This window comes from Protomyctophum parallelum, assembly GCF_964188405.1.
Source record: "Protomyctophum parallelum genome assembly, chromosome: 15".
NCBI classification, from domain to species: domain Eukaryota; kingdom Metazoa; phylum Chordata; class Actinopteri; order Myctophiformes; family Myctophidae; genus Protomyctophum; species Protomyctophum parallelum.
This window is the reverse complement of record NC_139710.1, coordinates 4,635,237-4,652,886: the sequence shown is the minus strand read 5'-3', so window position 1 is coordinate 4,652,886 and position 17,650 is coordinate 4,635,237. Positions and strand designations below refer to the sequence as shown.

Sequence of the window (17,650 nt, the reverse complement as noted above, 5' to 3'; positions counted from 1 at the left end):
ATAATAAAACAAGTAACAACATTAGAATAATAGCAAAAAGTCAGTGAATCAGGCAGAACAGTGAGGACCTGGAAAACAACACAGAGATTTAAAAATCAACCAAAAGCAAGAAGTACTGTACCTGACGATACCAGCTATACCATGGTTACAGTACTGTACCTGACGATACCAGCTATACCATGGTTACAGTACTGTACCTGACGATACCAGCTATACCATGGTTACAGTACTGTACCTGACGATACCAGCTATACCATGGTTGCATTTTCTTTATTTTTTAAAGCTGAACATTTTCTGAAAGGTATTTTAACAAGCAAACCTGAATATTGACCAGGGAGTCTAAGTGGCTTGCTAAATGTAATATACAGCCTGTATATGCCTGCCTGTCTCAGAATTACTCTACTCCACAGTACCTGCTCAGGCCAGTGAGTCGATGTGTTTCCTCCAACTGCGCCTTGGTCTGCCCCGGGGTCTCCTCCCAGTGGGACGTGGTCCTTGGTCTGCCCCGGGGTCTCCTCCCAGTGGGACGTGGTCCTTGGTCTGCCCGGGGGTCTCCTTCCAGTGGGACGTGGTCCTTGGTCTGCCCGGGGGTCTCCTCCCAGTGGGACGTGGTCCTTGGTCTGCCCCGGGGTCTCCTCCCAGTGGGACGTGGTCCTTGGTCTGCCCCGGGGTCTCCTCCCAGTGGGACGTGGTCCTTGGTCTGCCCCGGGGTCTCCTCCCAGTGGGACGTGGTCCTTGGTCTGCCCCGGGGTCTCCTCCCAGTGGGACGTGGTCCTTGGTCTGCCCCGGGGTCTCCTCCCAGTGGGACGTGGTCCTTGGTCTGCCCCGGGGTCTCCTCCCAGTGGGACGTGGTCCTTGGTCTGCCCCGGGGTCTCCTCCCAGTGGGACGTGGTCCTTGGTCTGCCCCGGGGTCTCCTCCCAGTGGGACGTGGTCCTTGGTCTGCCCCGGGGTCTCCTCCCAGTGGGACGTGGTCCTTGGTCTGCCCCGGGGTCTCCTCCCAGTGGGACGTGGTCCTTGGTCTGCCCCGGGGTCTCCTCCCAGTGGGACGTGGTCCTTGGTCTGCCCCGGGGTCTCCTCCCAGTGGGACGTGGTCCTTGGTCTGCCCCGGGGTCTCCTCCCAGTGGGACGTGGTCCTTGGTCTGCCCCGGGGTCTCCTCCCAGTGGGACGTGGTCCTTGGTCTGCCCCGGGGTCTCCTCCCAGTGGGACGTGGTCCTTGGTCTGCCCCGGGGTCTCCTCCCAGTGGGACGTGGTCCTTGGTCTGCCCCGGGGTCTCCTCCCAGTGGGACGTGGTCCTTGGTCTGCCCCGGGGTCTCCTCCCAGTGGGACGTGGTCCTTGGTCTGCCCCGGGGTCTCCTCCCAGTGGGACGTGGTCCTTGGTCTGCCCCGGGGTCTCCTCCCAGTGGGACGTGGTCCTTGGTCTGCCCCGGGGTCTCCTCCCAGTGGGACGTGGTCCTTGGTCTGCCCCGGGGTCTCCTCCCAGTGGGACGTGGTCCTTGGTCTGCCCCGGGGTCTCCTCCCAGTGGGACGTGGTCCTTGGTCTGCCCCGGGGTCTCCTCCCAGTGGGACGTGGTCCTTGGTCTGCCCCGGGGTCTCCTCCCAGTGGGACGTGGTCCTTGGTCTGCCCCGGGGTCTCCTCCCAGTGGGACGTGGTCCTTGGTCTGCCCCGGGGTCTCCTCCCAGTGGGACGTGGTCCTTGGTCTGCCCCGGGGTCTCCTCCCAGTGGGACGTGGTCCTTGGTCTGCCCCGGGGTCTCCTCCCAGTGGGACGTGGTCCTTGGTCTGCCCCGGGGTCTCCTCCCAGTGGGACGTGGTCCTTGGTCTGCCCCGGGGTCTCCTCCCAGTGGGACGTGGTCCTTGGTCTGCCCCGGGGTCTCCTCCCAGTGGGACGTGGTCCTTGGTCTGCCCCGGGGTCTCCTCCCAGTGGGACGTGGTCCTTGGTCTGCCCCGGGGTCTCCTCCCAGTGGGACGTGGTCCTTGGTCTGCCCCGGGGTCTCCTCCCAGTGGGACGTGGTCCTTGGTCTGCCCCGGGGTCTCCTCCCAGTGGGACGTGGTCCTTGGTCTGCCCCGGGGTCTCCTCCCAGTGGGACGTGGTCCTTGGTCTGCCCCGGGGTCTCCTCCCAGTGGGACGTGGTCCTTGGTCTGCCCCGGGGTCTCCTCCCAGTGGGACGTGGTCCTTGGTCTGCCCCGGGGTCTCCTCCCAGTGGGACGTGGTCCTTGGTCTGCCCCGGGGTCTCCTCCCAGTGGGACGTGGTCCTTGGTCTGCCCCGGGGTCTCCTCCCAGTGGGACGTGGTCCTTGGTCTGCCCCGGGGTCTCCTCCCAGTGGGACGTGGTCCTTGGTCTGCCCCGGGGTCTCCTCCCAGTGGGACGTGGTCCTTGGTCTGCCCCGGGGTCTCCTCCCAGTGGGACGTGGTCCTTGGTCTGCCCCGGGGTCTCCTCCCAGTGGGACGTGGTCCTTGGTCTGCCCCGGGGTCTCCTCCCAGTGGGACGTGGTCCTTGGTCTGCCCCGGGGTCTCCTCCCAGTGGGACGTGGTCCTTGGTCTGCCCCGGGGTCTCCTCCCAGTGGGACGTGGTCCTTGGTCTGCCCCGGGGTCTCCTCCCAGTGGGACGTGGTCCTTGGTCTGCCCCGGGGTCTCCTCCCAGTGGGACGTGGTCCTTGGTCTGCCCCGGGGTCTCCTCCCAGTGGGACGTGGTCCTTGGTCTGCCCCGGGGTCTCCTCCCAGTGGGACGTGGTCCTTGGTCTGCCCCGGGGTCTCCTCCCAGTGGGACGTGGTCCTTGGTCTGCCCCGGGGTCTCCTCCCAGTGGGACGTGGTCCTTGGTCTGCCCCGGGGTCTCCTCCCAGTGGGACGTGGTCCTTGGTCTGCCCCGGGGTCTCCTCCCAGTGGGACGTGGTCCTTGGTCTGCCCCGGGGTCTCCTCCCAGTGGGACGTGGTCCTTGGTCTGCCCCGGGGTCTCCTCCCAGTGGGACGTGGTCCTTGGTCTGCCCCGGGGTCTCCTCCCAGTGGGACGTGGTCCTTGGTCTGCCCCGGCGTCTCCTCCCAGTGGGACGTGGTCCTTGGTCTGCCCCGGGGTCTCCTCCCAGTGGGACGTGGTCCTTGGTCTGCCCCGGGGTCTCCTCCCAGTGGGACGTGGTCCTTGGTCTGCCCCGGGGTCTCCTCCCAGTGGGACGTGGTCCTTGGTCTGCCCCGGGGTCTCCTCCCAGTGGGACGTGGTCCTTGGTCTGCCCCGGGGTCTCCTCCCAGTGGGACGTGGTCCTTGGTCTGCCCCGGGGTCTCCTCCCAGTGGGACGTGGTCCTTGGTCTGCCCCGGGGTCTCCTCCCAGTGGGACGTGGTCCTTGGTCTGCCCCGGGGTCTCCTCCCAGTGGGACGTGGTCCTTGGTCTGCCCCGGGGTCTCCTCCCAGTGGGACGTGGTCCTTGGTCTGCCCCGGGGGTCTCCTCCCAGTGGGACGTGGTCCTTGGTCTGCCCCGGGGTCTCCTCCCAGTGGGACGTGGTCCTTGGTCTGCCCCGGGGGTCTCCTCCCAGTGGGACGTGGTCCTTGGTCTGCCCCGGGGTCTCCTCCCAGTGGGACGTGCCTCGACGACCTCCCTAGGGAGACACCCGCGAGGCTGCCCGAACCAGTGACCACCTCAGCTGGCTCCTTTCCAGGCGAAGAAGCAGCAACAACTAATCCGAGTCTCTCTCGCGTGACTGAACTTCTCACCCTATCTCTAAGGGCCACCCGTTGAAGAAAACTCATTTCGGCCGCTTGTATTCGTGACCTTATTCTTTTGGTCATGACCCACACTTCATGACCATAGGTGAGAGTAGGAACGAACATTGCTCAGTAGACAGAGAGCTGGCTCGACTCTCTGTTCATCACAACAGTGCGGTACAGCGACTGCAATACCGCCCCCTGGTAGGGGTTGATATGACACTGAAAGGTACAATGTCAGTGCTCTTATTGGCTAATCCTCCCAAGCACCCACTTTCTGTATCCTATACCACACAGCTGAATACCCCTCCAACACAGTAAAATGAGTACATTTAATGGTCCAGTTTTAGTTTTGTAAAATGAACACTCCAGGTGATGTATAACATATGTATTCTTTATGAATTATGGACCCCGTTGTATTTCGATGCCTTGACAATATTGTTATATAAAGTTAAGTACTCAAGTGAGCCATGTAATCTATACTTCCTAACCCATTCTGACCGGGCATCATGTTATGCTTTAGCTATTTAAAAATAGCAGATCTACAAGCTCATATCGCGCCACCGAGTGGCGCGATACGAGCTTGTAGGTCTGCTATTTTTGAAAAATCAAGAACGACTGACATTTTTTTAGAATCTGATCTCAGGTCAGAATGGGTTAATCAGACCAGTGTGTGTCCGGCGGGAACCTTGTATGAATCTGATCTCAGGTCAGAATGGGCTAAGAGGATAGGAATGTCGAGGAGAAGAGATAAAGCAGAGCAGAGAGGGGCAAGAGAGAAGTGAGAAAACATTTTGAGCTGAACATGGAGAGTCTACAACACCACAGGGTGAACCACAATGAACTCATGCATATAAGTAATGAATGAATGTACCTTTGGCTGTGATGGCAGGCTGTTCCCCAAGCAGCAACTTTATTCTCTTGGCGTGGATTTTGCCCTGGTAGTGCGACTGAGCCACCACCGCCGACGTGAAGGACATGTTGCACAGCGTGCAGCACTTGTTCTTGTCCACGTCGCCCTCCTCGCTGCCCTGCAAGACACCCACACACCTGTGGTTTAGCCCATTCTGACCTGAGATCAGATTCATACGAGGTTTCCACTGGACACACACTGGTCTGACGAACCCATTCTGACCTGAGATCAGATTCTAAAAAATGTCGGTCGTTCTTCGATTTTTTCAAAAATAGCAGACCTACAAGCTCGTATCGCGCCACTCGGTGGCGCGATATGAGCTTGTAGATCTGCTATTTTTCAATAGCTAAAGCATAACATGATGCCGACACCAAAATGGGTGCCCGGTCAGAATGGGTTATAGGGTTCCATTTGCAGCATTCATTTACGCTTTGCTGGACAGTGCAGTGAAGAGAGACAGGATGACACGTGATCAGGGGGTCATCGCCATGTTGGCTTCTGGTGGACATTTTTGTAAAAATCCTATATTTCCATGGACATACACAAAATGATTTACCAGAGAAATATAAAGAGATATAGCCCTGAATTACCATAACAGGTCAGGTGTACAAATAGAACTCTGAGAGTATACAAATGGAACCAAATCGACCCGTACTCTCAGAGTTATAGGGGTCCTTGCAAATAAAATGTTTGAGAACCATTAGTACTAGTGGACTCATAATAGTGTCGTAGTAAATCAGTGTATTTGCACTGTCTAAAGACACTTTTGGAGGTCAATAAAATGCCTGAAACGTTCTTTGTGGACCTCTGAAAAAAGACTTCATACATAATTGGATATTATAATGGTGTGTAAAACAGAAAATCTAAAATTTGCCACGGACACATTTGTCATTTTTGATTTTTGCATGTGATACAGTTCATGAACTTGAACTAACGGCAAACTGCCTACAGTATCTGCCTGGGCTGTCAACTCAGGACACACAGATTTGAACTAACAGCAATCTGCCTACTGTATCTGCCTGGGCTGTCAGGACACACAGATTTTATTCCCAGCATTAGCACACATTCGTTGAAAGAGATGACATGTAACACATGCAGCTCCTGAGCCCAGTTTGCACCCATACCCATATTCCCATATTATCCTAGTCTCTAGATAATATAAACTGCCAGTGCTGAGTTACCCATTTTGATTCTGAATGTGCTTGAGAGTGGAACTAAGTGCTGAAAATGCACAGATTGTAAAGCGAATGTTACACCCCCCACTACAATTTCGCCGTTGCAGTCACGTAAAAAAAAAAAAAAAAGTCCTATACTGTAAATCAAATCATTTGATTAAAAGATTATTGATCAGCAATGACAGTGGTTCGGGTTCACTGTATACCATTATCGAACCTGAGTTTATTATAGATCAATGTTGTGTACACATTGTGTTACATTTGTTAGCCTATAGATCAGTGGTCTCCATCTGCTGTATGTTGTAAAAGTTTATTAGAGGTCAGTGGTGTGTACGGTACCTGCAGTAAGTGGTGCATGTACCTACAGTAAGTGCATTAGCCAGCGGAACCCAGTATCTCTCATATCACAGGTTTTAGTGAAAGCAAAAAGAAGATCTTATCAATGATACATCAAAGAGTCCATCACGCCGTCCATCTGCCTGTGGGGCTTTTAGAATATGACGGAATCAAACATCAAACCAATGAATAACCCATTCTGAACGGGCACCCATTTTGGTGTCAGCATCATGTTATGCTTTAGCTATTGAAAAATAGCAGATCTACAAGCTCATATCGCGCCACCGAGTGGCGCGATACGAGCTTGTAGGTCTGCTATTTTTGAAAAATCGAAGAACGACTGACATTTTTAGAATCTGATCTCAGGTCAGAATGGGTTAATCAGACCAGTGTGTGTCCAGTGGAAACCTCGTATGAATCTGATCTCAGGTCAGAATGGGATAATGGAACGGAACACTGTGTAAAAGTCTGAACACGACATCTGTGTTTTTCCGAGGGAAAGCTAGGGGGCCTTGTTCCGTGTAACCACTGCTAATCAGATTCAGTACACGTATCCACCATTTACTAATGCAATTTACACTAGCTAATCTGTCAAACGCTTTACTTTTAATTAGTAGGTAGGTAGGTAGGTGTAAAGACCTATAGTTGAAGTAGTAATAAATCAGATGGTAAGGTCAATGGATGAACAGCATGAAGGCTATACCACTGTAGTGTACTGTACATAAAAACACCATACTAGCATCATGTAGAAGATCAAAAAAAGAAAAGAAAAAAATGTACTGGCGTCATGTATTGAGGTATAGATAAAAACACCCTACTGGCATGTGTGAGCCAATGAGCAGATGTGCATTTTGAAAACACCAGTCATGTCGTCCAATATAAATTCAGATTAAGCCAACTGGAGGTTTTCTCTTTGCAGACCTACTCAGAATTCATAGTAATCTAAATATGATCCAGTTCCTGGTGGAGGAAAATGGATGGTGTTTCTCCATTTGTGTGTGTGTGTGTGTGTGTGTGTGTGTGTGTGTGTGTGTGTGTGTGTGTGTGTGTGTGTGTGTGTGTGTGTGTGTGTGTGTGTGTGTGTGTGTGTGTGTGTGTGTCGGCGTGAGTGTGTGTGTGTGCGCACGCGCACGTGTACGCGCCCTTATGTTTGGCGTATAGAAAGATAAATGCAGAGTAAATCGATGAAGGCAGACTATGACGATGCCTCACCTGTAATCACACGCGTAATCTCACTGATCTACATCATCTGTAGATGAAGGGAGACGCACGCGCACACACACACACACACACACACACACACACACACACACACACACACACGCTAAATGGTTTGGTTGCTGGCAGACCGACTGCACAGGCCTGCAGGAGAAACACATTTACCTCAAGACAACGCAGAACGAGGAGATCTGAGCACGTTGCCGTGTGTCGCACGCTTTGTTAACTAGAAATGCTGCACTTTAGTTCCATTTCCAGGTGGAATAATTTAGACTCGAGGCATCAAAATGTTCTTCACCTTTAAGCCATCTAAAGTTAGTTGTTGTACAGTTTGTGCTAATTCTGTTTTACAGTATAATAAATAAATAACACTTCTAGAATGACCAGTAAACACACCATTAATCTCTCCCACCACAGATGCAGAACAGGGGAAAAGCCCATCAGTCCGTTAAATTCTTCAGACTGTGGCGTATTCCAACGAATGTCTGGAAGCATCATAATTACTATTTCTTAAAAAAAAAAAAATCAACCACCATATACTGTACTGTAGATACATTCACCCATCCCATAACCTTTTACAAACGTTAACCTGACTATACTCTACTACTACTTCCCCTAATGCATGCCTCTTGACTTACTTGACTTAAAGCCCTTTGCTACTCCAGGGTGGATGGTCCTCCATTTCACATGTTTTTTTGCAGTTCTTTCGATAACTCCCCAGTTGAGCAATTCTCACTCTATGCATGCCCATATACATAGGCTCACTCCTGGTTGATGTACAGATTGAAGCTTGTTCTATATGGCTGTGTTTGTTTTAAGTTTAAGGTTCTACAGTAAGTGATGGTGTAAGGTGGGATGACAGATGTCTCTGTCTGCATCACAATCACAGCATACACCCTCTGAGAATGCAAAAGGGGAGGAAAGCTAGCTGCCATGTTGGAGGTGGATGCTACTGTTTCCTCCAGGGAAAGAAAGACAGCTGGGAGTGCAGGTGAGCTGCGTCCCTCTGGAGAGAGAGAGAGGCAGAGAGCTACGTGGAGAGCAGGGGGCAGGTCCTGGAAGATAAATACATACCTTGTTACCTACTCGATCAGCTGGCCCTGCCCAGGTGAAGCCATCAGTATAAGGAAGAACTCTCTGCCTCACTATAACAGATCCACTCTCCAGAGGCCAGGCAAGGCTGCGGGCAGGCACGTTGGGCGATAAGGCAGACAACCACTTATTTCACATTCCATTCTATGCAATATCGCAAAATTATACGTGATTCTCCTCTCTGTGGTTAATTCCTATAGGCAACATACCGGGCAACATATCGGACAGACCCGGCCAGCCAGGGACAGACCCAGCAAGCCAGGGACAGACCCAGCCACCCAGCCAGCCAGCCAGCCAGGGACACACAAAGCTGTCTATAGGAGTGTATCTTTTCCCAGATAGCGTTTTTGGTCAAAACAAGCTATATTCAACGGCCCATAACTAAAGAACCGATGATAGCATTTACAAAGCGTATTTTCCATCGTGGACAACGTGGTTGACAAAATAAGGTAAAAACACTGAAAAGTGGTGGCGGAAGAACTACAGTACAAGCTCACAAGCATGTAGATTGTATTAATGAATTTGTATTAATAATTCATAAATTGCAATCAAGTCAAAAGTTTGAAAAGTGTTCGATATTGGCTTTATTGCAGATTTTCCGCTATTGTCCAACTCTTAATTTTCAATTCCAATATCAACCAATACTGATAATGTAGCCTACTTCTTTTTTTTTCACCAAAAGTAATCACATATCTAATGAAATAGAATTGTGTATCTAGTTCAGACCTCATGTGCAACAGTAAAACAAAAAGTGACATTTTTTTTTTGTAATATCGGGAGGACGATAATATCGGACATCCTTAATTTGAAGTTATATCGCCCAGCCATATGTTGTGAATTTTGTGAAATACACCTATTTTTAAAGCCTTGACATTTCTAGCCAACAGGCACACACTCTGATATTAAGATAGTAAGGGCAAAAGACGACGGATCGAGGTAGCCAAATCGGAAAACACCTAACCATAAATAACGGCCGACAATAAATGTCAGGGCTCACGTCAACAACATGAAATCTCTCCATCAAAGCATAACAGATTTAACCCACAACAGTCAGTGAGTGATTTAGCCCAGATCATGCTGAGCGCCTAGATACAAAAATAAGATAAGTGATGTGGTCTGACTCATTCTCTGACACGCACATGTAGACTTTTAAAAATAGAACCAAATGAATGAGAGTACAAAGATGTACTATCACGCACACAAATATGCATACATATTTACACATACACAGCAACATCTGTGTGGCACACACACACACACACACACACACACATCTGTGTATATCACAGCATACATGTATGTATGTGTGTATACAGACCCTTAAAGACAAAAATATAACGTGTCACCTACAAAAAGTTAGGAAGTATCATTTCACGGTTAATTAATACCAGATTAATGGGGGGCTAATTGCAGGGTGATGTGATTAATGGAGAACCAGTTGCATGTGGCAGTTTGATGATACAGTAAATTGTTATGCGCTGTCTAAAGAGAATAATTTCTGATTTGCCAACAATACATAGATAGACAAAACACAAACTGTATGCTATTGTATAGCAACACCGCAGCACAATTTTGTGATCCTATTAAACTAAGCATATGATAATACTGTACCATACACTGTATGATTGACAGGTGACAGTCAGACTGATTGATGTCGCAACCCAAGGTTACTAATAGAGGAAGTGACACATGGGAAGGGAATCTCAAACAGACAGAGTGCCAGGTCCAGGTGCCAGATAATTTGAATCGCTATTAAAGTTTAATGACGTAGATATGCAGCCAATTACAAAGAAAAGTTGGAAGCAAGGGTTAGGAGGAACTTTTAATTTCGTGGGATTTAAAGGACAACTTTAGTTTTTTTTCAAGGTTCATGTTTTAGGTTGTTATGAGAGAAAGTAAAAGATGCTTTCTTTCGTTTTAGGGATTTTAGCTGTTTTTGACAGGGGGGGCATTCGAGCATGGGGCTAAATATGCATTTCTTTACAACATTTTATAGTGATTATTTTTTATTATTATTTACTATAGTCCTACTAGACCCCAAGAAATTACATCTGGCCACAGAAGATCACAGGATCTACTGAATGTGAAGGAGGCCTACTGGGGGGGAAGCCACACTGTGTGTCATAGGCTCAATATTTGACACATTCAGTAGATCCTGTGATCTTTTGTGGCCAAATGTAATTTCTGGGGGTCTAATACTGTAGGACTATAGTAAAGAATAAAAAAAGAAATCGCTATACAATTTTGTAAAGAAATACATATTTAGCCCCATGCTCGAATGCCCCGCCCCCCCCCTGTCAAAAACAGCTAAAATCCCTAAAACGAAAGAAAGCAGCAAATGAAAAAAAAATTAACACTCATCTTTTACTTTCTCTCATAACAACCTAAAACATGAACCTTGAAAAAAACTAAAGTTGCCCTTTAAGGAACTGTTATATATCGCGTGCGCACGCCATGTTTGAAGAAGAGGACGGACGCGGTCTCTATTCTTTATCTAACACAGCACGGTTTCGTTCCACTGACTTTGAGGGTTATTGTTGCGACCATAGGTCGCATTTACTATGAATGAAAACCTGCATTTCCGTGTGTCATGTCACACCTCCATATATGGTCACGCCTTGTGACATCACACCTCCATTTCCATATAATGGAGTTGACCTGTACTGACATTCCATATGTTGATCCACCCCCTCCCGTCCTTCCTCTTTGATGTCTCCCTTTTGACTGACACCTGTCCATTCAAACTCTAGATAGGCCTGCCCCAAAGTTATTAGTGCAGCCGCGCCTGGCAGCCCGCGAAAACTAGAGTTCTCAAAAGGCCTGAAAATTAAGGCCCTCATCAACCCTGTACACTCAAGACACTGCCCCCGCTGCAACCCTTAGATCTCCATGAAGCTGACCTGTTCTGACATTTCATGTGTTGAGCTGACCTCATCGAACCCCGTACACTCAAGACACGCTCCATATATGGCCAGTACAGAATTCATTCCATATGTTGATCTGACCCCCCCCCATGCCAAGGCGCCAGCGCTCGCCCAGTAGTCTGCCGTCACCCAGGTGAATGCATACACACGACCTCGCTTCTAATGACGTTCCTTCCCAGCTTCCACAGCTGTTGCACAACAAGCAGTGTCGCAACTGTGTCTACTAGTGACTGTGTCATAACCCTCCCGCCCCCGCCACAGGAGCCAACGACCCGCAAAAACACCCAGCAGTCCATTCAATTGCTTTCGAGAGAGAGAGACGGGAGGGGGGTACTGGGCCATTTTCTCATCAATTTACATCTGTGCAGCATTTCGTTTCCGATTGTTGTTAGACCTATACTCACACTATGGGCCCTTACAGAAGCATTGCAGGTCTATAAAATCCAAGTTCATGTTCCATGCCATTTGTTTCCAAGTCATATTGTAGTAGGCTAGAGTCAACAGTATAGCCTGCTAAATAATATGCTGCTTATTGAAATGCCCCGCGCTTGTCGTTCCGTGGTGATTTTTGATCCAGCGCATCATTTTCTGTTGAGTTTAACTATGTTCAAAACAAATGCATATACTCAGTGTAGGCTTCTCCATCAGAACAGTCGGCATCATTATCTTTCTAGCCAGGACTTGGCTACTGACAGCAGATGGAGGAGACCTCAAAACAATAAAATAAACAAATAAATATAGGCCTATGTACGCGCATCCAGAGCCGGACTAACAATGGAACTAGGTGGAGCTTAAGCACCAGGGCCCGAAGCTTGTACGAGACTATAGGTACAGCTGTTGCTTCTGTCTAAAAAATATAACGCGACACAGGCACCACCGCTAGTGTTTTTGGTCTTCTCGTCTGACAGTTTCTGACCAGTTGCCAGTCTTGCCAGAACAGATATGGTGACTTTAGTAAATGTGAATAACAGTATTTAACACCAGAAGTGGAGTTTTTCAAAGTCTTTCTCAACCGTCCGGTTCCGTATACACTCTCCTATTAAGGAGGCAGCTTTTTGTTTCGTTTGTAAACTATTCAGGACCTGAATAGCCTTTTTTCAGGAAGGTATGATATGCGTGGTTCATCATTCAGCTGTTTGGCTGTTGAATGCAGTATAAGGAAATACATGAAACAGCATCGTTTTCCCCCCCATCTCATCATTGCCATGCATGTTTCTTGTTAATGACTGTATTAATAACCATAAAGTAATCTCCTAGTCCAATTACATAATAGTTTAGCAGAGACTGAAGACTGGAAAGGCTGTGCGCAGTGCACCCTGCACTGCCCAGTGCCTGGCTGTGTCTGTGTGTGTCAGCGGGCAGTGCAGGCAGTAGTGGATATGCGCTTGAACGCATGCATGTTAAAACTGTTTAAGTGCCAGGGACGTTATCCCGTCTTATTGCCGTCTTTGTAATGGATGCCACGGGCGTTAAAACCCATTCTGACCTGAGATCAGATTCATACGAGGTTTCCACTGGACACACACTGGTCTGATGAACCCATTCTGACCTGAGATCAGATTCTAAAAATGTCAGTCGCTCTTCGATTTTTCAAAAATAGCAGACCTACAAGCTCGTATCGCGCCACTCGGTGGCGCGATATGAGCTTGTAGATCTGCTATTTTTAAATAGCTAAAGCACAACATGATGCTGACACCAAAATGGGTGCCCGGTCAGAATGGGTTAATTGGCTGAATCTGTAGGGCCTTTTGATTTGGTGAAGCGCCAGGGCTTTGAGAGGAGGTTGATCCGTCACTGCGCTACATCACTAGCGTCTACTACTGGGCATGAAGCAGGAGAAATAGGAAGAACTCTGACTCTGTACTCATCGAACGCAATTCTTTGGAGTGACGTTTATTATGTGTAGTCTCTTGAACTCTTTTGCTCTCACTCCTCCCCTCCCTGTATGGGTCAGCATGGCACTGTGGGCAAGAGTCACATTGTGTTGTTGGCGATATTTAAAACTCTCTTCAGTGACAAAAATAACTATGTTGACGTTGCGTCAATCTATGTTTTGCCCAATGACCTGATCTATATATAGGCTGGAGGGGCAGTCTACTATGGAATGACCTCGAGGATCAAAATCAAATCAAATTGTGTACCAAACGATTCAGAACCCTAGAAGCATAATTATGCCCTTTGGATTTGTGCAGTATACAGTATACTGCATACTGCTGTGCTGTACTTCTCTGAATGTTAGAGATGGAGAGAGACAGAGGAAGGCGGAGAGGTAGACACATATTTGAGTTTCCGTAGAAAGGGTACTGCCTCATTCCTAATTGTCTCCACCAGGCCGAAGGCATGGGGGGAGAGTATGTTTTGCACTCCGTCCGTCCGTCCGTCCGTGTGTGTGTGTGTGTGTCCGTCCGTGTGTCCGTGAGCAGCTAATCTCGGCCACCATTAACCCGGTCGATGCCAAATTTTGCACACACACTCCCTGGATGCCAACGATGAACCTCTGCCCCAAAATTTCCAGAACGGCCTGTTATAGCGCCACCAGGAGGCTGCTTTGTGCAAAACAAGTTTTTGCACAGTACACCTACAGATTTTGTCCAAACATCGCGCGAATTGGTACACAGTCTCTCTAGAGCCATTCAACGAAACGGGTCTTTCAGATTTCTCAGACTCCATCCTGATTGGTTAAGATTGGCTTCCAAAGTTCACAGGAGTGCTCAGTTTCAAACAAAATGCTGCAAATCATGAACACATTGCGTGATTTCCGTGAAATTGTGCACACACATTCCCACTAGGCCGAGGAAGAAATGCCACATGAACAATTTCAACTCAGCCTCAAGGTGGCGCTATAACTGGCCGAAAAGTGTTTTTACCTCTAATTTACTTTTGTTGCCCTTTTATCCAACCACCAGATGAAGGCAAGCTGCAATGTCCTACATTCCTATCCTGGTGGAGACCTGTGCCCAGAAGGGCACTTTTTCTAGTTCCTAATGTGAATGCATAATATAAACTAAAAAGATTATTTGCAACAGTAGATTCCCTTTCCTGTCAATGCTGCACTGCACACTTTCTCTGTCCAAGTCCAAGCATTGTATCCATTTCCCGACCTGTATTTGTACAAAATACTAGTGTCTTAAGTTACTTCACTGTACTTATTATCTATGCTAGCTGCCGTTTTCTCATTTATGGCTGCAACAACCAAAGTGTCAAATAGCATAGGGTTTACTTTATACTGCTCCTGTTAAAGCAGTCAGTGTCTAGGCGGAATTCTCTTTCTAGAGCTCAAGCAGCCTTTCAAAGCCTTTTGGCTCCTTGAGATCATGGCTTTCTTTGAGCTTCCAGCCACACCATCAGTCTGAACCGTTCCAATCTGCTGTGCCATGGGTTCATATGTTGTAGCGTATTTCAAATACGTATTTCAAATACATGTATTTCAAATACTGCCCATCTACGCTCACATCTCGTGTCCTTCCCCTTCCTCTGCCTATATTATAGCATAGAGGAAGAATGACAGCAAAGTGCATATCCCCCCCAAAAGAAATGAAAGCGTGGAAACTGGATCTGATCCTAATAAAGCTTTGAACAAAGCGGTGTATTACTGCCAAGCAGACCTTGCGCACGGAGGAAATGCTAAGCATGACAGACACAAGTGATGGCTATAGTACTGCCTCTCCCATCTCATCCGCTCAGACAAACTCTGACCTTCATCATTACACAGCGAGCAGACCCATCAGGGGAGCGAGCGGCAGGCTAAAACCCCAGCCTTGATTCCACAGCTCGAGATAAATAATAGAGTGACAGTCACTTTCGCAGCCGATGTCCAGCAGAGCTTCACACTTTTATTCTGCATCCATCCTGTATTAGTGCTATTTATCCCATTCTGACCTGAGATCAGATTCATACGAGGTTTCCACTGGACACACACTGGTCTGATGAACCCATTCTGACCTGAGATCAGATTCTAAAAATGTCAGTCGTTCTTCGATTTTTCAAAAAATAGCAGACCTACAAGCTCGTATCGCACCACTCGGTGGCGCGATATGAGCTTGTAGATCTGCTATTTTTCAATAGCTAAAGCATAACATGATGCTAACACCAAAATGGGTGCCCGTTCAGAATGGGTTAAAATGGTAGCACTGCAGGAATCAACCTTTGTGTATTTATCCTGCATCTCTACTATAGGGCTAAACAGTTAATCGACAAAGATTTCACAATAATTAAAGTGTGGATCAGCAAATAAGTCAATCAAAATTCATGGTGTAGCTTTCTTTGATTCAAATGTTATCTCCCCCCCCCCCCCCCAATCAATTTAACTGTGTGGGCCACCACAATGCTTTTCCAATGGGAGTCACATGGTTTGATCAAACATTTGTGTTTGATTGCTGATTGCTGATTGCTCCCCTCTCATCAAACAAAAATGTTTGGTCAAACCATGTGACTCCCATTGAAAATGAATTGGAGCAGCAATCAAACAGCAATCAGACATCGCACACGGACAGAACATTTGTTTTGCGTAGGTGTGTGCGAAGCCCCACACAGTGGTTGCCTCAAATCAAGGGACTGAGGATATATTCAGATTTTTGTATACTAACTCAGCGAATTTGAGCTTACGAGCCCCTGCACTGATTGCATGCTCAGCTCTTTTGATTAGCTGTAAAAGGACGTCTTAATTAAAATTACTTCCTCCACTGTTTTAGCTGTTCCACATCATGCACCAGAATCTCAAGCATGCGTCGTAGATGAATGAATACCGCTTAGAAGTGAATGTGTGATGACTTAATATACTTTGTGATGAGACTCATGCCGGTACAGTGGCACAACCTGATCCCCACTTCTTGTTGACATTTTTGTTTGTTCCTTGCATGTGTTTCCTAGACCCTCTCCACCTTTTTCTGTCTCTCTCAGCCAAGTGACCAAGTCCAAATGGGAATGTGCCGCACACTCAGCAAAATGTGTTCTGTCAACGAGGAGACAGGCATGAAGGTTGACTGACCCAAATAATATCAATATATCCCTGTAATTCAAATTATCCCATTCTGACCGGGCACCCATTTTGGTGTCAGCATCATGTCATGCTTTAGCTATTTAAAAATAGCAGATCTACAAGCTCATATCGCGCCACCGAGTGGCGCGATACGAGCTTGTAGGTCTGCTATTTTTGAAAAATCGAAGAGCGACTGACATTTTTTGAATCTGATCTCAGGTCAGAATGGGTTCATCAGACCAGTGTGTGTCCGGCGGAAACCTCGTATGAATCTGATCTCAGGTCAGAATGGGTTAAAGAATAGAAATGAGCAGATCATTGTATGTGGGATTATGCATTCACCATACACAATCATAGCTTCAGCAGCATAATAGCAGATAGACAATATAAGTGAGGAGTTTACAGCAATGGCATCTTTCTCACGCCAAGTTGACATGCAAGGAAATTGCAGCATAATAGCCATTTCTAGAAATGAATGGTTCATTACCTTAACCCATTCTGATCTGAGATCAGATTCATACGAGGTTTCCGCCGGACACACACTGGTCTGATGAACCCATTCTGACCTGATATCAGATTCTAAAAATGTCAGTCATTCTTCGATTTTTTAAAAATAGCAGACCTACAAGCTCGTATCGCGCCACTCGGTGGCGCGATATGAGCTTGTAGATCTGCTATTTTTCAATAGCTAAAGCATAACATGATGCCGACACCAAAATGGGTGCCCGTTAAGAATGGGTTAAGATGTGCTAGATCTGGGCTGCCTACTTCCTTTTCACTCTCATTCACTCCTCTTAAGAGGTTTTGTGAGGAATGGCATTATCTAAATCGGAGTCCCTTAACAGTTTGACTGCGGAAAACGATTTATCGGACTTTTAATCAACCCCCCTTCACTGCCGAGATTGTTGTATTACCTTTAGAGCATACGCTGAATTATTTGGGCTTTTAATCCGCGAAAATCCAGCAAAAAAAGCTCCCGTGGTTTGTTATGATTCGATCGTATCATCCACCATCTTGGTGCACCCGGAAGACGCACACAAGACTCGTCTCAATGAGGCGTTGCACCCCATGCATTTCCATTGGCCTCAATTTCCCAGAAGCCCTAGCAGCCCACAGCATGTGACGATTTCCGGTTTTTTTTATCACAACAGATGCGCCTACTCTCTTTCTCCGCGGCGAAGAAGAATTTTCTTTTTTTTGTTTACATTACGGCGGATTAAACACATAAAACAAAACTCGCGTATATCCGATATGGCAGCGACATTAACCTGGAGTAATCCATTCAAAGCACGGAAACTGTTAAGATTGAAATAATACAAAC

The 17,650-nt window shown here is 47.8% G+C and overlaps 1 protein-coding gene across 1 annotated transcript in view; it reads right to left on the bottom strand.

The window, feature by feature from the left end:
* The window catches only part of zmat4a (zinc finger, matrin-type 4a), a 132,895-nt gene that overhangs the window by 53,826 nt on the left and 61,419 nt on the right, over positions 1–17,650 (bottom strand). The window contains exon 4 of the mRNA XM_083784755.1: positions 4,568–4,724. Within this exon, the coding sequence (XP_083640881.1) occupies positions 4,568–4,724 (157 nt within the window). The remainder of the gene's footprint in view (positions 1–4,567; positions 4,725–17,650) is intronic.